Raw genomic sequence first — 23,252 nt, 5'->3', positions numbered from 1 at the left:
GAGGCACTTGTACATCTTTGGCTCTCATGCAACTCATCTTGTGAGCCATCCATCGACAGGATGTCAACACCTTCTGCAACCATGGTCATGCGAAATGAGAAGTGGCTACATATCATTTTGGGTGAGTAGGAAAATACATAGGCATAGGGGTACTACCTTTGCAAATTCTTCAAGGTATGAATTCTCTATCCCTCCTACACGTCCAAGGTAAACTCCAGCCTCATTAGAAAGGTGAGCTAGCTAAGTTGCCTAGAGTACATGCATAATCATCATGACCACATACTTTTCAAGTGAAGCTACATGAAGGCGTAGTTCAAATGAAATGCTTACCATGTAGTTCTCAAGTGGCGCTCTTTCCAGCTGCATGCTCGTCCTTGTCATCACATCATAGGGGTCGTCATCGTCGCTCCCTTCTTCATCTATTGGAATGCTTGGCACTGGTGGATGCACAATGATTCTGGTGGACCTATGAAGCCACTCTAGGTACTCACGGTACTCGCTAGTCACACACTGAGCCCCATTAGTCGGTTCCAGCCTCTCTCTAGCTTCCCACTATTGCACATACTTTCCATGTTTGATAAGCCAGTTGTTGCCGCTAAACCTTTTCCTCCTAGAACACCTGTAAGGAGGACACATATTACATTTTGAGGACTAGTACAAAGCATGCAATGGTCAGTCATGATACATGCAAAGCCCAACTTACTCATGCAACTGCCAGGTTGTCGACTCATGTTGTAGAGGAAAATTTTTGTTTCCTACCAAACTGCTTCATCACCGTTTGGGGCAGGTGGTGCTCCACCACATAGTACAAGATCATCGGTACATTGGATTTCCACAACACCTTGTCAGCCTCAACAAGTGGGGCCATGTTCAACTCCCATATGTCTCGCCTGTCATATGGATCCCATTCAACCTGTAACTTGTGTTACTTAGTACGTGGCCTTGTCGATAATTTGTGAACAAAAGAAATGGAAGCATCGGTGGTAGAACGAACTTGATTTGGAGTTGAAACATTTAAATCATTAGAGTATTGAACGTAGCACCATTGTGGCTGACTCCGAACTAACTTAATTCCTGTCCAAAGGTAGCATATGGGGGGACAACAGTCACCATGTGTCCAAGCTTGAAAAACGAAACAATTGTAAGGATAGCCTTCAATTACCTCAATTTGACATCATTGTACTCCATTCTCAATGACCCATCAGTTGGGACTCCTATTGCATCCGCAAACCCTCCCTCACAACAATCACTTTCGTCCTCGCTACTAGGCTTAGACCTATACTTGTCCTCCAACACATCATCCGAAGTACTTGGCCCCAAAGTAAAGTCATCTTTGTCTGTGGAGGCAACACCAACTTCGTCATCCTTTGATCCTTGGGATATGTCATCCATATCATGTGTAACACCTCTGGTGTGACAAGCTTGCTAAGCACCTAGGTTAATACCTAAGAGTAATTAGTAAAACAAATTTTTAGGTTTAAAAGTTTGAAGCACACATGGAATTATAAACAAATCTTGTGTGACTCGCTTTCGTAAATAAAACGAGCAAATAAGTGTCGCTAGTCAACTTGTCTCGGTGCTTAGCAACATTTAAATAATCTTGCGGACAAAAGTTGTTTAGGGCTTGTTTTAGAAAAGTATGAAGAAAGTGCTTAAAATGTCTCATAGCAAATAAATTGCAAATGGCTTGTTCTGTTGGATTGAGCATGAATACAATTTTTATAAACAAAAAATATATATAACTTGTAATTAGAACTTAAATAAAAATTTGAAGTGCAAGTTAGTAGTTAAAAATGCAACTGTTGATTTGGTGAATGGATGTTGTTCCGTGGTATTTTTGATAGCTCAAAAATTGAATTGGAAATTAAAATTAGCCATTTTCGTTGAATCGGCAAAAATTTGAAGTTGTGTTGAAAGTACACTTTTTGGTGATTTATAAAATGCAAAAAATAGTTAAATAATGCCCAGATGTTTTGGTTCTATTGTTTGATAGACGGTAGTGTGGACTTTAGATTGGAGGACTTGCTTGGGCCTCAATCGCGATCAATCGCAGCACTTGCTTAGCTTTTAAATTCATGCGCATCACTACTCACCGTCGAACGGCTCGGCCTGCGGTCGCCGCGTGCACTGCCTGTCAGCCGTCTAGCCGATGTGGTGCTCCGCCCACCGCACGAACCACCTACCATGCTCGATGCCATCGCGTAGCCTGCTGCATCATGACATCACGCTGCTGTGTGCGTGTGGCCGCACGCGGGCATGCTTTAATGCCTCTATCGCTCTCTCTTCCGTGTACCCGAGCCACGCGCTGCCTCGCGCCACCACCCCCCCTTTGTGCCGTGCCCCATAGCGCCCCCACCACCGATTGTGTCGCCGTCTGTTACGCCATCGCCGAGCACATGGTCGGCTCGCTGCAAGCACCCGTGGTCACTCCGCGCGCAGCAGGCGGTGCGGTCAGCCACTGTGAGGCTCCCCGGCATGTCTCCTCTCCGTCGGTCTAGCTCACCGTGTGCATGAGCTCCGCCGCCTCCCCTATCGTGGCCTCCATGTTGTGCCCCGCCTCGGTCCACGCCACAGCCAGGCCTGGGTCCGGTCATGGTCCGTGCCCCTCCCCACGCCGACTCGCGACAGCCCTACCACCGGCGAGCAGCCCATCGGCCGACGAAGTATTTTCCCTGCCCGTGCTCTGCTTTTGAGAAGGGAGAGAAGGGTGAGTATTAGAATAGGAGCTTTTTCAGGGTTCTCAATGTAATTTCCATGACTCACATGAATAGTGCTAATGTCCTGTGGGTGGATTATGTAAAAAAGTAGAAGGGCCTTGATGCAAATTGGTGTCGCCACCGCTGGGTTTCCCACCGTGGGCCGGACTATTGGGCCACTCACCCTGCGCCTCCACAGCCGCGGCCTGCTCGACGCCCCGCCTGGGCCGGCCTTATGCTGCCCGCACGCCCGCTGGGCCGACCTATTGCCGCCACGCCGCGGGCCGCTCGCTGGTCCGGTCTGCTATGCGCATGGCCGCTCCACGCGGGCCATGTTGGGGCTGTTGGGCCGCTTAGCGGTCGTCGGCCCTTTTTGTTCTAGAAAACATTTTTTCTAATCTAGTTTCAAGGCAAAAGTGTAAATTCAAGATAAATTTGTGTAGTTGTCCAAAAAATATGAAATCAATTTTGTTAGGCTCCTAAAATCATGATCTACCTATTAGCGTAATTGGTTCATCTAGTTTGAAAATGTTTCTAGGGTTGCTCTAATTATTTTAAAATGTTTAGTATTGTTAAAGTGTGAATTTGTAGGAATTTCCGTGATAAATCGGAGATAGTATTGACTCTAAAATTTTTATAGTAAATTACTAATATTATTAGCTGCTCACTGTAATTTTTGTAGCTCCAGAAAAAAATTAGATTGCTAGATAGATAATGATGCCCTAATTCGAATAAAGATTAAATTGATAGAATAAGATAAAGAAACAACTTGGGTTTGTATAACTAAAACACTTGTTGGAAAATGACACCTTTCTTGATGATGTTGATATGTAGATTAGTACGTTAGTCATTAGAGCTAGCTTGTTAGTTCGTAGCACGTACTCTGTTTTAAGAGTTGTTGTTGCCTTGTTAATTAACTGTTGCATTATCTCTGCATTGTATTGCATACCATAATAGGGATGATGATGGACCGTAGAGTCATCTAGAGTATCAAAAAAGGTGGTGCCAGGGATTAGGACACAAAGATGGAATACTAACTTTTGGTTATATTTTATCCAGGCAAGCCTCGGTGCATAACCCCTACTTTTCTCTACTTTAAATTATATTTGTGCATTAAGTTTTAAGGAGTTGAATGAAACCCACTTGTATATATATATATATATATATCTTTATCCTATGAGTCTTACTAGTATGATAGGATAATGTAGATTGCTATGCTACAGGACTCTGGTAGAAATCGAGTGATTGCCTGTCACTCGCGAGAGATAGGAAATATATTACTGTAGTTACTATATTATTATCACTTGGAATATATAAATGGTTAAAGGAAAAATAAAGACCAGGCATGGATATGGTTTGGGTAATGGTGGGTGTAATGGGTTGTGTCCTGCGGCCAACGAGCCATAGCTTGGTTACACTGGTTTTTCCTCTCTGTGTCGGTTAAGGACCGACCGTTGCATTGGACTCTAGGTAAGTCACAGACTTATTATCCTGAGTACATACTTGGATATGGGCGCTGGGAAGACTTGTAACTCTCTTGTCATGGGTTCTGGCTCTTTCTGGACCGTCTTTCAAGGTGGTTTTTGGGTGGAGGTCCTAGCGCCACACTGAGTCCGAAACTCAGAGGCGGGGGCTTAGAGTCCAAGTTTGGATGGGGACCCTGTGATAGGAGGGTAATGGGTTGGTCCTGCTTGTGCCTGGGGTACAAGCGGGGCGTGTGTTTCAGGGTACCTAGTCAGAAACATTGATTCACGAATCGCCGTCATGCCGGTATGACTTGTCTACACTCTAGCACCGTAGTAAGAACTGGAAGATGAAAGATGGTAAAATAAATCTGATTGCTTACCACCTGCTTGAAAGTAGCACATGTGCTTACATAGGATGGTTAGTTACTGAACTAATGCTGACTGCTAATAAAATTGAATATAAGGACACACGCTTAGTAATGCTTCCTGCAGATGCAATAAACCCACAAGCTAGATAGGCTTGCATATCTTTGGAGTCTTTTCTTTCCTCCTGTCGGGTAAGTCTTGCTGAGTACAATTGAGTACTCAGGGTTTTATTTCCCCCTGTTGCAAGTGATAGATGGATGCTAGAGCTGACTCTTGTGTGTGGATCCCTCCTGGTGGGCTCAGAGAGGATTCCTTTACGCTACAATCATAGTTTTATTTATAACTCTCACTAAAAGGTTTTATAAATAAAAGTTTTATAATCTGTTATCATAGTTTATATAACAATGCTTCATCATGTCATGAATAGATATTTATTTCCGCTGTAACTCTGATCACATGTTTATATTTCGTTATTAACTTAAATTGTTCATGATTCTGATAACATGTTCATATTTCGCTATTATAAATAATAAATATTATACTCTGATGTTACATGAAAAGTGATGTAAGAAATGGTTAATAATGATGTAAGCTTTATTCTCTCATTTGTGGTCCTGATGAAAAATGTGAATTTTTGGGTTCTCCCCTAGGGTGTGCCCGACGGAACTTCATAATTTGGTGTCCTCCCTTGGATACTTAGTGTCTAATGGAAGACAAGTACTTCTGGGAGACATTAGATTAGGCGGTTCTGCCACATCATATGTTCCAACTCCGTTGCCATCGTCCTCATCAAACGTTTCTTCATCGAAATCATCATTCAAGGCACCGGGCTCACATGACCTATCAATTTCTGTAACGACAGCCACCTGTAACTCTTCGTCTTGGGTAAGGTTCTCTATGGGCTCCACATCCATATTATCATCCACAGCCACCACAATTGGGCTACACCCCTTCTCCACAGCAACTTCCAAGCACCTAACATTGCTATTCTTGACAACTTCTACGTAATTCTTCCATTCATCCTCATATGACAAAGACATCAACACATAGTGTGCTTGTTCCTTCCCACAATCAAATCGACCTCTCAATCTTAGTGGCCACCCAAATTTATCCCAGCATTGGGTAACCAAACCATCAAACCAAGGAGGTGTACTAAAGAACTGAACATGTTCTTGCATGCTTTCAAACTCCCCATTTCCTTTAACTTTGCCACCATAAAATAATCGCATTAACCGATCCATCTATAAAATACGAACGAACACATCAACAACACATGAACTACGCATTTCAAAAATAACTCATATCCATTCACTAATACACTACAATAGGTCCATGCATCAACTACCTAGGTCCATGTCAACAAAACCAACACACTAGCCAATCCAAATCCCTCATGCATCAACTACCTAGGTCCATGCAACATGTAGTTCACGTTGAATCCACAGCAAGAGTATATCCTAAACCTAATCAACGCACCAAATTTTAACAACCAATGCTACAAACATTCACAGTCTCCAAAATTTCCTAACCCAAGTCAACCAAGAAATGAGCTAACAAATCAAGAAATCGAGGGCACAGAGTTTAACTTGGCAGTGTACTGCACTCCACAGAGCTAGGACGTCCACTCGCCGGTGATGGGAAGCCGGTCGGCGGCGCCGCCGCGCCCAGACACCAAGGCTGCGCCCTATTCCTCCATGGGCGTCGCAGGAACAGAGGGAGATGGAGAGGGAGAGGGTCGCCGAACTGGGAGGGGGTGGGGTGGCACGGTGGTGGCGGCCTGGGTGCGGTCACGAGGCGACGGCGGGCGGGTTCATGAGCAGGAATGGGAAAGCGATAGAAAGAGAGAGAAGAAATAGGCCGGCCTGGCCAAAACGTAACTCACCTTGTAGCGCCACGCGACAGGACGTGGCCCACGCTCTACCACGCCAGCTATGGTCAACGACGGGCGTCACCGTGGCTCGGCTTATCGCGCCAGCGCACGTCAGCCGCGTGACCAAAAGGATTGGTTTGTGTAAATACTTTTTTTAAATTAATATTAAAATATTGATTAAAAAGGATTAAAGGTAAAAAAAATTCCTAAAATCTGTTGGGCTCGGAGCGAACTCAATTTGCTCAGGTCTAGCTAGATCGGTACCACCGTTTTAACCGGCTGTAAGTGCCAAACTGGATCCGAAAAATATAAATTTTAAAATGAAAAATATAAATTAAAGGTTTGTTATGTGCGATTTGCTCAGGTTTGTTTTGGATTAGAATTGGACCGAGAAAGTCGTATTGGACACGGAAAGCTCCTTTCGTTTCGGTCTTTTATTTATAGCCTCCGGGCACAGTTTTTTTTTATTATTATATCTCCAGGCACAGACTTTTAATAGAACCGAATCCAGATCTAGGTTTTGCAACCCGTGACCGCGAGAGGGAACGGCGGCGGCGATGGAGATCGAGACTCAGCAGAGGGCGTGGGAGGGAGGCCGCCTAGTGCAATCGGCCTCGGAGAGTAGTAGGAAGCTTGACTATGAGGCGGAAGCGCGTTTGGTGGCGGAGGCGAGAGCTGCGTGGGAGAGGAGGGCAAAGGGGGAGGTGGAGGATGACGACGAGGACGATCCTGAGATGCTGTTGGACTACCATGCTTACCGGGCTAGAAAGTTCCGCGACACCTGGAACTGCCTCTATTTCGGCTACTGCGGTTCCTTCGAGGACACCAGTGAGTTCCCCTCCCCTACCCTTGTCTTCATCGTCTGCCGCTAGCTTACCCGTTAACCAATGTAGTGTATTGATTGATACGATGTTCCTCGCACCTACGGTCATGGGCATTGTCATCTTCTTGAAGATAATGTTGCTACTGAACTCTGATAGGAGTATTTGATTGTTAGGTCCATGTTTCGATCCTTCGCATTAGTCTTGTCCATTTTCCTTTGCAGGTTTAGGTTTAGGTTCATAGTTGAACTATGATAGCCAAGGATTTTCCCTTGCCTTTGTGGGCTTTGGAGAGGAGGATCCTGGCATGCCTGCTGTAGGATCACAACTTGACCAACAAACATAACCTGAGATGAGATTTCATCTTTGCACATGTTTATTTTTCTTGTCAATATTGGTGTCATTTCTGCTGCTGCTGCTCAACTCGGTATTAACTAAGTTTGAATCTCCCACAACTATTTGCAGCAAAGATCCCGTCCATGCGTTTTACAGACAAGCCGCCTCAGCAGCGCTACTCTGCACACCCGTGCGCTACTCTGCAGATCTTTTCAGTCAAAGTAGCAGGGAGAAGGAGAATGGGGAGTTTACTGTGGCCACTCCATGTGTTTGGGAAGATTGCCCTGCGTGACTCAGTTGATCACAATCGCAATACGATCTTTGACCGCACAAGAGACAACTGCCAAATTCTTATGCAAGAGGTTAGTGTTATTTCCTACTTTTCATTTTCTTCCTTTTGCCTCTTGCTATGCTGCCAAAAGCAGCAGTTATAATTTTGCAGCAACCGCCCCATGCAGCTGTTTGCCCCAGTGTCATCGCAATGATGGCATGCTTTCATTACAATGCATGCTGCATCGTAACATATAGTTCTCTGCATCAAACTATTTAGTTTAATTCATGTAATTTCTTCAGTGAAGGGCGGGCCTGGTGCAAGCGGTAGAGTCTTACCGCCTGTGACCGGAAGGTCCCGGGTTCGAGTCGTGGTCTCCTCGCATTGCATAGGCGAGGGTAAGGCTTGCCACTAACACCCTTCCCCAGACCCCGCACAGAGCGGGAGCTCTCTGCACTGGGTACGCCCTTTTCATGTAATTTCTTCGGTGACAGCAACTGCAGCAGGGGCACCCAAATCAGGGCCCCTACTTTTGATTTGGGTGCTCCCCCTACTTTTGTTTCCCCCTGCTTTTGTTGGCCCAATTAAGTAAGCCCAATTTTTTTGTTTTGCTTCAACTCCAACAGCCCCACCAGGCATAATTTTGATAGACAATGACAGGTGGGGCCTGGTTGCCATAGATTTTCTCGGCCAAATCTGCAACTCGCCAGGGTGTGACTCGCGGTCTTGTCGGGGCCCGACTCTCCGTTGGGGAAGTGGGTGGGTCGGGTGTCATCGCGACTTGCTCCGCGCCATCGCCGAGGTCGCTGGGTAGTCGCTAGCGCCGCTGGGGAGGTCGTGAGTGAGAGAGAAGCGCGCAGAAACAGACGCAAACTGTATTTTGGGGCTTGGCCTAGAGGCAACAGGAATGGGGTCTAGAAGGAGGATTTGAGTGCGCAACCAAATATGGGGTCTGTAGTAGGGGCACCCATATTTAGCTATAGGGGCTCAAGTAGGGGCCCTGCTGGAGTTGCTCTTATAGAGGAAGCATATCTTGGTGGTTTGTGTTTTTAAACTCACATGAAAATTTGCCATGCCACCCCTGTGTGGAACCGCCATACATATACATGCAATTAGTGTCATCTGTCATGTAGGCATCTCAATCTACGCAAGTGTAGCACAAGAAAGTCTTGACATTTGGTCATGTCTGTGGGCCCTTACAGACTTCAATACATGTGCACAAGGAACTTGCCATCTTAATGGAAATCACACTCATCTAATTATGACTACAAGTTGGCACGCTCTTATTTGAATAAAAGGGCGTACCCAGTGCAGAGAGCTCCCGCTCTGTGCGGGGTCTGGGGAAGGGTGTCAGTGGCAAGCCTTACCCTCGCCTGTGCAATGCGAGGAGACCGCGACTCGAACCCGGGACCTTCCGGTAACAGGCGGTAAGACTCTACCGCTTGCACCAGGCCCGCCCTTACTTATTTGACTATACTATAATTAGACTTACTACATTGAAATGCAGTTGCTACTTCCATAATTTAGGTGGTATATGCACATGCACAATGCCAGCCAGGAATAAATTTTCCAGCAAACGTTTGACATGACTTTGATTTTGTTAGTTGAGTCTTGTTGCGAAGTGGTATAATTCAATGTTATACGTATTTTCTTTTCTCATGCCAGAGTTCGCTTGTCTTGAAATTGGAACTCTTTCAGCCTTGTTTACTAGGCCTTGGCAAACAAATATTCTAATTAAAGACATGGTTGAGTTAGTGTGTTCAATTAAATATGCTGTTTTTTTTTGTAAATTGTAAATAATTCAGCAAGCCAATATTTTCCTGACATGTTTCTGTTGTGTGCTACGTGTTTACTATACAGTTTTGCATATGATACAAATTCTTGCCTAAAGTCTGCCTTCAGTTTACTCATTATTTATTTTTTGGTGCTGCACATGTAGGTCCCCAATTTGAAACTGACAGGTCCTACCCGTGCTGTTCTGCTGACGGATCCTGTGACCTTCGAGGTTGATTTGAAAGTGAAGGGCTATACTGAATCTGAGGATCAAGACTTGAGCTATTTAGCAGTATCATTCTTGAACATGATCCCACTTGACTCTTGCCTGCGTAAAATAGGTTACAACAGCAAGCTTAGCACACTTTGGTTTGCTGTTGGCATTATTGTTTACTCATTGGAGGCCACAATCAGTGTGCGAGTTAGTGGTGGGTCATGGCAAGATGGTTTTCATGCCCAGATTGCAGCCCATACAGTCAGTATAGGTTGCGAGGAACTTATCTTACTTGATTCTGGGGATGATAATGTGCCTGTTGCTGGTGACGGTGCTATCACGCTCTCACGTTGTGTAGCATCTGTTGAAGTGAATGGGGAGCTTGTGGTTTCTGTCAGGGCATGGCAAGGTGATGAAGTTGTGCACAGAGAGAGGGGTTTCAAACCTAAAAAGGCTGGAAGAAGTTGTGGCACTCTTGATATTGGCTTCTGCCAAATGGATGTCTCCGTGGCCTGGTCGCTTGTTTCCTCATACCGGGGGGAGTAGTGATGAGAGCAGCATTTTTTATTCTTCTTTTGTTTAAGACAGTAAGTCGTATGCTAAAAGAAACTTTGTGAGAGTCGGTAACCGTGGCCGTTGCTTCAGATGCGGAATTATGTATCACATGTAAACTGTCGGATATGCTTTCTTGGTTCCGACCATGATATGCTTGCTTTCTTGGTTCCGATCTTTTTTTTTATTTGTTTAATAGAAGGGAAGCATCCTGTAAGAGACGAATACTCCCTCTGCACTCAAATTATAAGTCAGTTTGGACTTCTCTAGCTGTATAGATTTTACTATTGTTATCTAGAAAGTCAAAATGATATATAATTACATTGTAAAAATTATGTTTTTAGAAAGTTATAAAATCACCTATAATTTAAAAAGGAGGTAATAAATATTTTTCCCCTGATTCCGTTAAACTTTAGGGCCAAAGAGTAGGGGTAAATCAAGGAACTTTAGGGCCAAAGGGTAAGGGTAAATCAAGGAGCGCTCTAAATCAAGCACAGCAGCCCAATCAATCAAAAATGTATTAATTGGTTGTTCTTTTTTCAGGGAAAAGAAAAAGGATTTGGTTGTTTTAGGCTCTATTTGATCCCATGGAAAAACTTTAGTCCCGCATTTTTAGGGCTACTTTGGCAGCAGCATTCCCCGCCGGATTCCCTGTGATTTTCCAGGACGAGAAACCTGTGGGCGGATCTCTCCCCATGAAATCCCCTGCTGCATTTGGAAGATCGCAGAGACGTGGAATATGTCCCCCTTCCCCGTGTTTTTTCACGGGGGAGCAATCCACTCCGCAAGAGGCCGGGCGCGCTTCCCTGCCACGAGTCGCGATGCCTCCTCCAACTCCAAGTCTCCGACAGGCGTGCCGCTAGCCAGCTGAGCGATGTGCAGCTTGCCCACCACGCTGCCCCGTGCTCTCGCCGCCACACCTACGCGAGCGTGCCCTGCATTGCGTCAGACCGGCGCTGTGAAAGGTCCTTGTTTGGTTTTGGTAATTGAGTGACAACTTAGGTAGACTAATTGTGTTTATGTGAGATACATAGGTGATTAGTCCACAGGTACATGTGTGTGAGCAACATATGCCATGAAGGTGAAAATGGCTTGGAGATGTTGCAAAGCTCACACATGTGATGATGAAGGAGCTTAAATGCACATGAGACATGACATTGAGTCATGTGATCAAGGTGGAGAAGATCAAGACAAGACTTGGCTTGATGGACCGGTTGCAAGCGTGAAGGGCAAGTCGAAGGCTTTGGAGTGATGGACCGCGTGGCGGTGAAGCTTGAGCAAGACTTGGCGCCGATGGACGATGGCAACGGTGAAGAGCAAGTAGAGTCAAGATCGATGAACCAATATGATCATGTAATGATATGAAGTGGATCATATCATTGTTGATCGTGTTGGTGCATGTGTTGCATCGACATTGAAGGAGATGGAATGAAATGCGCAAGGCAAAGGTATAACCTAGGACATTTCATTTTACCGGTCATAGGTGTGTAGAGAAGTTTATGACCGGGTTTAGGATAGACGGCCGTACTATCAAGAGGGGCAAACTTGTTTGCATATCGGTCATCTAGTGCCACTCGAGTGATCTAACTTTGCATTGTCGCTAGGATCGAGTGGCGTGGTAAGTTGAGTGGTTAACATCCTTTGAGAAATGATTGTAAAATGCTAACACACATATACATGGTGGTGTACACTTGGTGGTGTTGGCACATTTACAAAGGAGGTGGTGTTTGCACGTCGGCGCTTTTGGGAAAATAGAATGCCTATTTTCTATTGCGTCGGATGCAAATTCTTGGTGGTTAGCTCTTTGGAGCAAGGGTGAAGAAGTTAGAAGTGAAAACGAGTTGATCGCGAAGATGCTGGCGTCGGTCAACTGACCGGACGCTGGATCTGAATGCACCGGACGCTGGCAGGCTGCGTTCGATCAGACTGACGTACGATGACGCAGAAGCTAGAGTGTGACCGGACGCTGGCTGTGTCCGATCAAGTGTGACCGGACGCGTCCGGTCAAGGTCGGTACCTTACTGGAAACGACCGGACGCTGGAGGTTCAGTGTCCGGTCAGTTGAAGTTGCTGCGTTCGGTCAAGTCAAGTGACCGTTGGAACCGGGACACGTGGTCATCTACGGGCGACCGGACGCTAAGGTCCAGCGTCCGGTCAACTCGACCAGAGCGTCCGGTCGGCCTGACCGTTGCCCAGTGAAGGGGTAATGGCTAGTTTAGCCCTTAGGGCTATAAATAGAAGTGGCCTTCGTCCATGGCTGGTGTTGAGCACCTTGGGGGACTTTGTGTCCATGCTTGAGAGTGCTTGGGAGCCCTCCATCACACACATACTTGATAGTGATCATTCGATTGTGTGAGTGAGCGATTCTAGTGCGATTGCATCGTGAGGTTGCATCGAGTGGCACTAGGTGATCGAGTTGCAAGCCAGTGGTGCTTGTTACTCTTGGAGTTTGCCACCTCCTAGACGGCTTGGTGGTGGTCTCCGTCGAAGCGCGCAAGAAGCTTATGCGGCGCTCCGAAGAAGTGCTTGTGAGGGGCATTGTGCTCGCCCCGCGGGAGCCACGAAGAGCAACTCTAGTAAAGCGTGTCATTGAGCTACCCTCACTCAAGGGGTAGGTTCTTGCGGCGCTCGACGTGCGGGCTTAGCGGGTGATGCTAATTAGCCGCCGAACCACCAAGTGAGCGGTCGACACAACGGGGACTAGCATGTTGGCAAACACGTGAACCTCGGGAGAAAAATCATCGTGTCAACCTTGTTCTTCCTGTTGGTTTGCATCCCCATTACACAAGCTTGCAATTACTTTTATACATATTAAGCTTGTGTAGTTGCTCTTGTAATTAGATAGCTTGTGTAGCTTGCTAATTACCTTCTTGCTTGTGTAGCATAGAAGTAGCTCCCTTGCGTGGCTAATTTGGTTTTAGTAACCTTGTTAGTCACATTGCTTAGTTTGTGTAGCTAAGTATTTGTGCTCTCTAATTAGGCATTGGTTGCCTTGTTATTGAGCTTTGCTAGTGAGCTTAGTTAGCTTTGTGCTTTTGCTTACTAGCATGTGTAGGAGCTCCCTTGTCGCTTAAAGTACTAGTGGCATAGGTTTGTGTAACCTTGCTCCTAGAATTGTTTAGGAGAGCTCTAGCTAGCCCAGCACCTTTGTTGCATAATTGTTATCTTTGCAAGGTGCTAGTGAACATATATAGTGGGGTATAGTCTTGGCTAGACCGTTAGTTTAAATTCCGCATTTGTATCGGTTAGCCGATGCGATTAAGTTTTAGAAAAGACTATTCACCCCCCCTCTAGTCACCATCTCGACCCTTCACGCTGGTGCGACGACGCATGGGCGCTCGCGGCCACACGGGCATGGTCGTGGTCACACCGGTGTCACTGGCCAACCCCTACGCCGTCGAGGAGATCTAGGTCTTCCCGAAGCGTAGTGCGCTCGTGCCGGTCTTCGTCGGGATCAGGCAGGGCGACTTCGTCGTGGAGGACATTGTGGAGAGGTGTAGACCTGTGGGATATGAACGGAGCCAGCTCTGGAAGGCCTACGATGGCGTGGAGGCTGAGTGGAGGGAGAACGTGGAGGGGCTCGCCTGTGGCAGAACCACCTGAAATAACACACCTTTGGATGCGCTCGTCTTTCGCTAGACACTAAGCACCCCAAAAGTTGGCTACATCGGATGGTTCCATCGAGCACACCCCAAGGGAGAAATCAAACAATCCATGTTTTACACCTAGAATCCAATAATGGGAATGGGTTTACAATACTTAGTCCATTTTAAACAACAAGAGTTCTTGGAAATACATTATTACAATACCAAGTTGAGAGTATGGAATTTAAACAGCGGAATTGAAATAAACATCTAACGATAAGATACAAGGATCCATCTGTACCCACCAGAAGAATCCTCTACACAATAGTCATTCCTCAAGCTGCACCTACAACAGGGGTAAATAAACCCTAAGTATACAATGTACTCGCAAGACTTACCCGACTAGTGGGAATAATTTTCTGACTCCAAAGGATATGATAAGCTTCATGGTTTGTTGGGTTTCCTTTTTGCAAAAAGCATTACTAGTAGTGAATCCTTATGTATGTGTTTTATTAGCAGTTATGATTAGTTCATTAGCTAACCATTCTATGTAAGCACATGTTCTACTTTCAAGCAAGAGTTGAGCAATTAGATCCATTCATCCCCTTTCATCTTCTAGTTCTTACTACGGTGCTAGACCATAGCCAAATTGTACCGTATCACATGGCGATTCATGAACCAATGTATCTCAGCTGGGTACCCCGAAACACATGCCCCGCTTGTAGCCCAGGCACAAGTAAGACCAACCCACCACTCTCCTATCAAGGGGTCCAGGTCCTCGTTCAAACTTGGACTCCAAGCCCCCACTCCTAAGTCCCGGACTTAGTGTGGTGCTTAGACCTCCACCATCCTCGCCTCCAATCAGTCGGTCCAAAAAGAGCCAGAACCCATGACAAGAGAGCAATGAGCCTTCCTGCTCCCATAAGCAAATATGTGCTCAGGATAATAAGTCTGTGACCTGACTACCATCAACAACAACAGACGATCCTTAACCGACACGGACAGGGAAAACAATGTAACCAAGCTATGCCCCATTGGCCGTAGGACACAACCTATTACACCCACCAATACCCGTACCATATTCCTTCCCAGTCTTCATTTCCTTTCACCATTTTATCATGAGAGTAATAATTTAAAGGACCAAGATGCCCAAGAGGGGGGTGAATTGAGCTAATTCTAAAATTCTTTGCAATAATTAAACCCTACGGTTAGCCCACTTTACCCCTTGTGCCTAGATTGTGTTCCTATTGATCTACCGCTTAAAAGTTTAGCAACCTATGTTCCAATCCTACTCTAGCATGACAATTCTATGAATGTAAAGACACAAATTGAATTGCTCAAAGTAAATGCTTAAAGTAAAGAGAGAAGGAGGAACACGACGATGTTTTACCGAGGTATCAGAGAGTCGCCACTCCCCACTAGTCCTTGTTGGAGCACCCGCGCAAGGGTGTAGCTCCCCCTAGATCCGCACAAGGATCAAATGCTCTCTAAGGGTTGATTCTTCAATACTCCATCGTGGTGAATCACCCACAACCGCTCACAACTTGAGTTGGGTCATCCACAAGCTCTGCCAGATGATCACCAAGCTCCCAATCACCACCAAGCCATCTAGGTGATGGCGATCACCAAGAGTAATAAGCATGAACTCTCACTTGACTCACGATAAGCCTAATGAGAAGGGTGGATGCACACTTTGCTACTCTTGCTTTCACTAATGAGGCCTCTCTTTTGGATTCTCAAATCTCAATCTCCTCACTAGGACCTTGCTCTTCTTGGCACTCTCAAGGGTGTTTCTCAACTGTTGGAATGAACAAAAGTGATCCCTTGAGTGAATAGAGGAAGTATTTATAACCCCTCATTCAAAACAAAATGTTATGTGCCTCTACGGGGTGACCAGATACTCCGGTCAAGTTGACCAGATGCTCCGGTCAGTTCTCCCCGCCACCGAGTGTTTAAGTTGTGACCGGACGCTGAACAATGCCCGGTCATAATTTTCCCTCTCTGGAACCTTACTAGAGTTGACCGGACTCTGGCACCCAGCGTTCGGTCACTCTGCTCTCAGCGTCCGGTCGCAACCAGACAACTTCACCTTGATCAAATGAACTGACTGGACTCTATGCCAGCGTCTAGTCACACCGAAACCAGCGTCCAGTCAACATTTGACCCTCCATTCACTTCCAACTCACAATCATATGTGAATGAAGTTTGCTCCAATTGATCTAAGGACTATTTACGAGCTATCTAGTGCTAGATTTGACTAGTGTATGCCACACCTAACCCACTAGACTCACCTAGGTCAAGCTACCCGTCCATACCCCCTTAATAGTACGGCCAAAGGAAAAACAAAGTCCTAAACTACTCTAAATGTCTCTTCAACACCAAACGACACTTAGAACTAGTCCATCCTTAACCTTGTCGTCCATCCTTTGAAAATCAAAATGATTTCCATCGTAGGGGCATGACAACCATGATTGCCCAATCAATTGCCGTTACCATGACCTAACTTAATTGCCTCTGTAAAACACACGTTAGTCATAGTAATCATATATTGTCATTAATCACCAAAACCCAACTAGGGGCCTAGATGCTTTCAATCTCCCCTTTTTATGGCTGATGACAATACAACCTCGAGTATGTAAAAGAGATGAGGTTTTCAACATGCTTGGCTCATATAAGCTTTTGACAATAAGAACAAAAGAGTAAGGCAAGCTTATATGACCCAAGCCAACATGATGTACTCAATAGATATGAAATAAGCATGAGTACAAGTAATAAAGCTCATTTACATCAGAGCAAAACACGAAAGCAAAACAAATGAGCATAACCAAGTGATATGACATATAAATAATTCAAAGTAGAGAACACACATGTCACATATCACATAAATATCACGATTATGATCACACTTATGTAGTTCAATGCATAAAAGTAAACATGAATGCATAATAGTGTATCACACATAAAAAGCCAAATGTAATAACTAAGCTCCCCCTAATATCATTCTTAGCAACATGATCTCTAAGAAAGTGATGGCGGATATCTATGTGCTTGGTGTGAGAGTGTTGAACTGGATTATTAGCAAGTTTTACCGCACTTTCATTGTCGCACAAAAGAGGTACTTTTTCTAGAACTGCACCATAGTCTAGCAAAGTTTGTTTCATGTAAAGTATTTGTGCATAACAAGCACCCACAGCAATGTATTCTGCTTTGGCGATGGACAAAGCCACACTATTTTTGCTTCTTGGAGGACCAAGACACAAGTGATCTATCAAGCAAATGGCACCCTTCAAATGTGCTTTTTCTATCAACTTTGTAACTGGCATAATCCGAATCAGAATAGCCAACTAATTCAAATCTAGCTCCTTTGGGATACCAAAGGCCAATGCTTGGTGTGTGCTTAAGATACCTAAGGATTCTTTTAACGGCACTTAAATGAGCTTTCTTAGAATTAGCTTGAAATCTAGCACACATACACACACTAAACATGATGTCGGGCCTAGATGCGGTTAAATATAATAAGCTACCAATCATAGAGCGGTAGAGAGTTTGATCAACCGTGTTACCTCCCTCATCTAGGTCGAGATGTCCATTAGTTGACATTGGTGTCTTGATTGGCTTACATTCATCCATTTTGAATCTCTTGAGAAGATCATTTATATATTTCTCTGGAGAGATGAAAATCCCTTCTCTCATTTGCTTGACTTAAAAACTAAGAAAGAATGTAAGCTCTCCAATCATTGACATCTTGAACTCCTTCGACATCAATTCACCAAACTCTTTGCAAGAATCTTCATTTGATGATCCAAAGATGATATCATCAACATATACTTAACAAATGAAGATATATCCATTAAGCTTCTTGGTGAATAGTGTGGTGTCGACCTTCCCAATGGTGAAGCCCTTCTCAATGAGGAAATCCCGAAGACGCTCATACCAAGCTCTTGGGGCTTGCTTAAGCCCATATAGCGCCTTGGACAACTTATAAACATGATTAGGATATCTAGGGTTTTCAAACCCGGGAGGTTGATCAACATATACTAGTTTATTTATAAAGCCATTTAAAAATGCACTTTTCACATCCATTTGATATAGTTTCATTTCATGATGTGATGCATATGCAAGGAGGATATGAATGGCTTCTAGTCTTGCAACCAGTGCAAAGGTCTCTCCAAAATCGAAACCTTCAACTTGAGAGAACCCCTTTGCAACTAGTCTTGCCTTATTCCTCACAACAATGTCTTGATCATCTTGCTTGTTGTGGAACACTCACTTTGTTCCAATGACTCTTGCACCTTGTGGTCGCTCTTCAAGAGTCCAAACTTCATTGTGGGTGAAGTTGTTCAACTCTTCATGCATGGCATTTATCTAATCTGGATCTTGAAGAGCTTCTTCTACCTTAGTAGGCTCAAAGCAAGAGACAAAAGAGTGATGTTAAATAAACGAAGCAAGTTTTTTAGATCGAGTCATTACACCCTTTGATGGACTCTCTATGATGAGATCATGTGGATGAGCTTATAGTAGAGGTGTATTTCTTCTATCAACCACTTGAGGGGGAGGTTGTGGAGCATCAACATCTTGTGCTTATGCCGCCATTTGATCTTGAGAGACATAAGTATCTTCATGTTCTACTCTCCCATCTTTATTACCATCTTGTGGCACATTTGATGAAGAGGATGGATCAATCACTTGTACATCATCTTCATCATCATTAGGCTTGATGTCTCTAACCAGAATATTCTTCATAGCCTCCCTCAATAGTTCATCACCTACATCATTAAGATTCTCATGTGCTCCTTGGAAGCCATCAGATTCATCAAATTTCACATCATATGTTTCTTCAACCAAGCTGGTGGCATGATTAAATACTCTATATGCTTTGGACTTTGATGAGTAACCAATATCACAACGTCTTTGAAACTTCCCTAGGTGTTGCCGCTTCTTGTAGATGTAGCATTTGCAACCAAACACCCTAAAGAAGGAGATGCCCGGCTTCTTCCTATTGAGCAACTCATAAGGTGTCTTGCCAAGAAACTTTTAAAGGAATAGGCAGTTGGATGCATAATATACGGTGTTGATAGCTTCCGCCCATAGAGTTTCAGGGGTGTTGTACTCATCAAGCATTGTTCTTGCTAGTGTGATTAATGTCTGGTTCTTTCTCTCAACTATATTTTGTTGAGGAGTATATGTTGCGGAGACCTCATGCTTGATCCCAACTTCATCACAATAAGCTTCAATGTTTGTGTTGTCAAATTCCTTTCCATTGTCACTTCTAATCTTCTTGAGCTTTACCTCAAACTCATTTTGTGCTCTCTTGGCAAACTTCTTGAAACATGATGCAACTTTGGATTTGTCATGAAGAAAGAACACCCATGTATATCTCGAGTAGTCATCAACAATCACAAGACAATAAAGATTTCCTCCCAAACTCTTGTATGTTGTTGGTCCAAATAAGTTCATGTGAATGAGCTCTAGCACTCTTGTGGTTGATATGAAAGCTTTTGTAAGATGAGTGTTTGCAACTTGTTTACCGGCTTAACATGCACTACAAAGCTTGCCCTTCTCAAATTTCACATCCTTCAACCCTCTCACCAAATCATTCTTTATTAGCTTCTTGAGTGAGCTCATCCCAACATAAGCAAGTCTTCTATGCTATACGCACCCAAGTATTGTTTTGGTGAATAGGCAAGTCTTTAAGTTAGCATCTTCGGAGGTGAAATCCACTAGATATAAGTTGTTGTATCTAAATCCCTTGAATATCACTTGATCATCATCTTTCTTGGATACAACCAATTCCTTCTTGGTAAATAGGCATTGAAAGCCAAGATCACACAATTGACCAACGGATAGCAAGTTAAAACTCAATGAAGCAACATATAGCACATCTGAGATTGAATGATCATTTGATATTGCCACTTTACTCAATCCCTTGACTTTGCCCTTTGAATTATCTCCAAATGTGATTCTTTCTTGTCCATCTACTTCTTCATCTAGGGAGATGAACATACGAGGATCACCGGTCATATATTATGTGCAACCACTATTAATTACCCAATGACTTCCACTAGTCTTGTAGTTCACCTACACATAAGAGATCAAGCTTATTTATGGATCCATACTTGTTGAGGGCCCTTGACTTTCTCTACTAGTGACTTTTCTACCTAAATTTTCTTAGGCCTATTCTTGTTGGGAGGTCCTAAGAACATAACTTTCATCTTTCCACTAGAGTCCTTTTTAAGCATATAATGAGCATTGAAAGCAAAGGGTCTAGCATGCTTGGGCAAGGGTTGTGGTGGTGTAGTTTGACACTCATGGGCAAAGTGACCTTCTTGTCCACACTCAAAATAGCTCTTTAGCTTTGGCTTGAGTTGTTGTTATTGTTGAGCTTTAGCCTTCTTCTCTTGATTTGCCAAATATCTAATTCCACTTCTATACATCTTCATGATAGTGTTTATTAGTAGCTCACTTTAAAGATGCTTGCCTCTTGTGAACTTGCTCAATTCAATCTTGAGATGCTCTTTCTCCAACTTGAGCTTCTTGTTCTCTTCTTTGAGTGCAACATCATTTTTCTCTTCCTTGAGTCTCTTGTTCTCTTCTTTGAGCTTCTCATTTTCAAGAACCAAATCACCATCATGATCAAGAGTTTCTAATACTATAGTGTTGGTGATTTTGAGCTCTTCAAGATCTTTCTTGAGCTTTTCATTATCATGCTTGAGCTTGACATACTCATCATAGTTGTCGGTTTCAACCACTTGCTTGCCTTTGTCACTAGATCCTTGCTCAATGCTCTCAACAATTAAATCATCACATGATGTAGCTATATCAATCTTAACAACATCGTTAGCAGCATCATGTGGCTCATTGGATAGAAATTCTTGAGCAATAACAAGATTATCATGATTGATCTTGAGAGTTGTGTATTCTTCTTTTAGCATATTGTGGCTAGTGATGAGCTCATTATGTATCATCTCAAGTTTATCATGTTTATCTTTAAGCTCTTTCTTAGAAGATTTGAGCTCCCTGAGTTTGGATGACATATCATCATTTGCTTCTCTAAGTTCAACACTAGCCTTTTCTGCTATGTCACATTTAGCTAAAAGAGAATCATTCTTAATTTCTAGCTTTTCATTCTTAGCTCTTGACTTTCTAATGATCCTTGTGTATTGATTTAGCAATTTAACAAGATCATCATATGAAGGTGATTCAAATTTATCATCATCACTATCACTATCACTATCATTATTGTTAGCATGATCATCACCACTACTATCATCATCATTTGTTACCTTTCGTTCACCCTTGGCCATAATACATAGGTGTGTAGAGGATGATGGTGGTGGTGTCGGTGAAGATGATGAGGAGTCAATCACTATAGCGGCCATCTTCTCATTGTCACTATCATCATCGGATGAGCAACTAGATGAATCAATGTCTATGAGCTAATCACCGATGATGTAAGCCTTGCCATTTTTCTTCTTCTTGTGGAAGTCCTTCTTGCCATCTTTCTTCTTGTATGGTTTGTTTTTCTTCTTCTCATCTTCATCTTCATTGCTTGAGTCATCTTTCTTGGCCTTGTACTTCTTCTTGTACTTGTCTTTCTTGGGCTTTGTGTATTGATGTGCTAGATGACCAAGTTCTCCACAACTATAGCAATCCATCTTGGAGATTGGTTTTCTTCTTGTGCTAGTGAAGAACTTCTTTTTTTGCCATCAAACTTGATGCCATTCTTATTGAGCTTCTTTAGCATCTTGGTGATTCTTCTCACCATGAGAGCTAGACTTGCATCATCAACTTCATCATCACTTGAGCTCTCATACTCAATTCTTGCTTTGCCCTTCTCTTGGCTAGCTTTGAATGCTAAGTCATTGTCTTTCTTCTTGGTAGATGATGAGCCATCTTGCGGTGTGATGTGCATGTACATCTCATGAGCGTTGATCTTTCCCAAGATTTGAGTTGGTGTAGTAGTGGAAAGATCATCTTGATGAAGCACGGTCACAATATGCCCATATTTGTCAATGGGGAGGACACTCAATATTTTTCTTATAATATCGGATGGTTGCATTTATGTAAGTCCAAGCCCATTGACTTCCTCTACAAGAACATTTAAATGTGAGTACATCGCATTAGCACATTCTTTAGGAAGCATCTCAAAAGAGTTAAGCTTTTTCATAATGAGATGATAGCGTTCCTCATGCTCACTCTTTGTTCCCTCATGGAGCACACAAACGTCCGACCATAGTGTATGGGTGTCCTTGTGGTTCTACACACGATTAAATACATCTTTGCAAAGGCCTCTAAAGATGGTGTTTCGAGCCTTTGCATTCCATTTTTCATAGTTGATCTCGTCGCCTTGAAGGTGCGTGGGATCACGAGGTTTTAGGAAACCTTGAGAGGCGTCTCTAAGTATTCCAACATCTAAGGCTTCTAGATAAGCCTCCATGCGGATTTTCCAATATGGAAAATCAACTCCCTCAAAGATAGGAGGAGGACCATCCCTGTGAGACATCTTTCTCAAGATGGTTAAGTCTAATTTTGTGAGCACGAGGCTCCGATACCAATTGAAAGGATCAAGATGCCCAGGAGGGGGTGAATTGGGCTAATTCTAAAATTCTTTACAATAATTAAACCCAATGGTTAGCCCACTTCACCCCTTGTGCCTAGATTGTGTTCCTATTGATCTACCATACAAAAGTTTAGCAACCTATGTTCCAATCCTACTCTAGCATGGCAATTCTATGAATGTAAAGACAAGAATTGAATTGCTCAAAGTAAATGCTTAAAGTAAAGAGAGAAGGAGGAACGTGGCGATGTTTTGCCGAGGTATCGGAGAGTCACCACTCCCCACTAGTCCTCGTTGGAGCACCCACGCAAGGGCCTAGCTCCCCCTTGATCCACGCAAGGATCAAGTGCTCTCTAAGGGTTGATTCTTTGACACTCTATCGCGATGAATCACCCACAACTGCTCACAACTTGAGTTGGATCATCCACAAGCTCCACTAAATGATCACCAAGCTCCTAATCACCACCAAGCCATCTAGGTGATGGCGATCACCAAGAGTAACAAGCACAAACTCTCACTTGACTCACGACAAGCCTAATGAGACGAGTGGATACATACTTTGCTACTCTTGCTTTCACTAATGAGGCCTCTCTTTTGGATTCTTAAATTTCAATCACCTCACTAGGACCTTGCTCTTCTTGGCACTCTCAAGGGTATTTCTCAGCTGTTGGAATGAGCAAAAGTGATACCTTGAGTGAATAGAGGAAGTATTTATAACCCCTCATTCAAAATGAATTGCTATGTGC

The 23,252-nt window shown here is 43.8% G+C and overlaps 1 protein-coding gene across 1 annotated transcript; it reads left to right on the top strand.

The window, feature by feature from the left end:
* The first annotated feature begins 6,889 nt into the window (after nucleotides 1-6,889).
* Nucleotides 6,890-10,628, top strand: LOC136496734 (uncharacterized). Its single transcript, XM_066492486.1, has 3 exons — nucleotides 6,890-7,226; nucleotides 7,685-7,917; nucleotides 9,766-10,628. The coding sequence occupies exons 1-3, from the start codon at nucleotides 6,956-6,958 to the stop codon at nucleotides 10,357-10,359; spliced, it is 1,098 nt and encodes a 365-aa protein (XP_066348583.1). The 5' UTR covers nucleotides 6,890-6,955; the 3' UTR covers nucleotides 10,360-10,628.
* Nucleotides 10,629-23,252: the final 12,624 nt, after the last annotated feature.

The sequence above is a fragment of the Miscanthus floridulus genome, chromosome 12 (genome assembly GCF_019320115.1).
Source record: "Miscanthus floridulus cultivar M001 chromosome 12, ASM1932011v1, whole genome shotgun sequence".
NCBI classification, from domain to species: domain Eukaryota; kingdom Viridiplantae; phylum Streptophyta; class Magnoliopsida; order Poales; family Poaceae; genus Miscanthus; species Miscanthus floridulus.
The sequence above is the reverse complement of the archived record's forward strand: the minus strand, read 5'-3'. Positions and strand labels throughout refer to the sequence as shown.